The sequence below is a fragment of the Apis dorsata genome, unplaced genomic scaffold (genome assembly GCF_000469605.1).
Source record: "Apis dorsata unplaced genomic scaffold, Apis dorsata 1.3 scaffold_980, whole genome shotgun sequence".
Taxonomy (NCBI): domain Eukaryota; kingdom Metazoa; phylum Arthropoda; class Insecta; order Hymenoptera; family Apidae; genus Apis; species Apis dorsata.
Window position 1 is genome coordinate 122,708 of NW_006264083.1, and position 1,104 is coordinate 123,811.

At 27.7% G+C, this 1,104-nt stretch overlaps 1 protein-coding gene across 2 annotated transcripts in view; it reads left to right on the plus strand.

The window, feature by feature from the left end:
• LOC102680774 (protein diaphanous) overlaps positions 1-1,104 on the plus strand; it is a 21,281-nt gene that overhangs the window by 12,168 nt on the left and 8,009 nt on the right. The window contains exon 18 of one of the 2 annotated variants that reach the window (XM_006623938.2): positions 178-1,079. The exons of the other annotated variant lie outside the window; for it this stretch is intronic. Within the exon in view, the coding sequence (XP_006624001.1) occupies positions 178-199 (22 nt within the window). The 3' untranslated portion in view covers positions 200-1,079. Of the gene's footprint in view, positions 1-177; positions 1,080-1,104 lie in introns of those variants that run through there. 2 annotated transcript variants of the gene reach the window in all.

Here is a 1,104-nt window from a genome sequence, read left to right on the forward strand (position 1 = left end):
CCGATACTCAAAATCGATTATCATATACGATATGTTTGATAATAACGAGAAAAGATCACAACGAAAACAAATTTAGTAAAAGAAATGAGATAGACTTGAGACAAGAGAAGAGGTATAAAAAAGTTATAAAAAGGGATTATTTCCAAAATAATACTTTGCTAACAAACATTGTTACAGAGAACTTATAAGCTCGGCATAATCCATGGAATAGCCTGTTTCCGTCCTAAATTCAAAACTGTGATGGATCGAGTGTTTGTTTTATCAATAAATGATAAATCGGTAAAAAAAAATACAAATAACTTGAAAAATATGTAAAAATTTTCGATATTAATTTATTCGGTATCAGTAGAAGAATGAGCTTTGATTTTTGCGAATTATGATTAATCTAGCAGTCTTCCTATTGTTATGGATAATATGTTTAGAGCAATTGTTTCGTAGATATACGTAACATGTATAATACAGTACTAAGCGTTTCAATGACAATGAAAAAAAAAACATTTAAAAATAATTCGACTAAATTTTCTATCAAATTTTCAACTTCTTGATTAATTTTTTATTTTTATTGAACTAATTCCGTTAATAGAAAACAGATTTTACGACTGTGAAATAATATTATGTAAATATGCATGCATATATATATATATATATATATATATACACAATATGCGTACAGTAGATCTTTTTCTCTGCGATAATCCAAAGACGGCTGATCTTAAGCACGGTGATGGATTAGCCTCGTTCGATTATATGAAAACGGTATCGGTAATCGAATCCTTGTGTTGTCGCGAAACCTTTCAAACCGTGCCAAATCAATGAAGCGTCGAAAAAAAAAGTGAATTATGCGATAATATTAAGCATTTGCATAAAATGTTTAAATGCGGACTGATTTGTAAAAATTCAAATAAATATGAAGATATATTTTGACGCTATATTAAAATACTGAAAGACCATTTATTTTTCGAATCTCGAGTTCGACAATTGTTTATATTGTATGTATTAACGTCGGATTTTAAAATAATTTGTATCTATATTGTGAATATGTGAACTTAGATAGTATCAATACATTGCGATCAATACAATCGTAACGCTTTTTTTTTTTTTTTT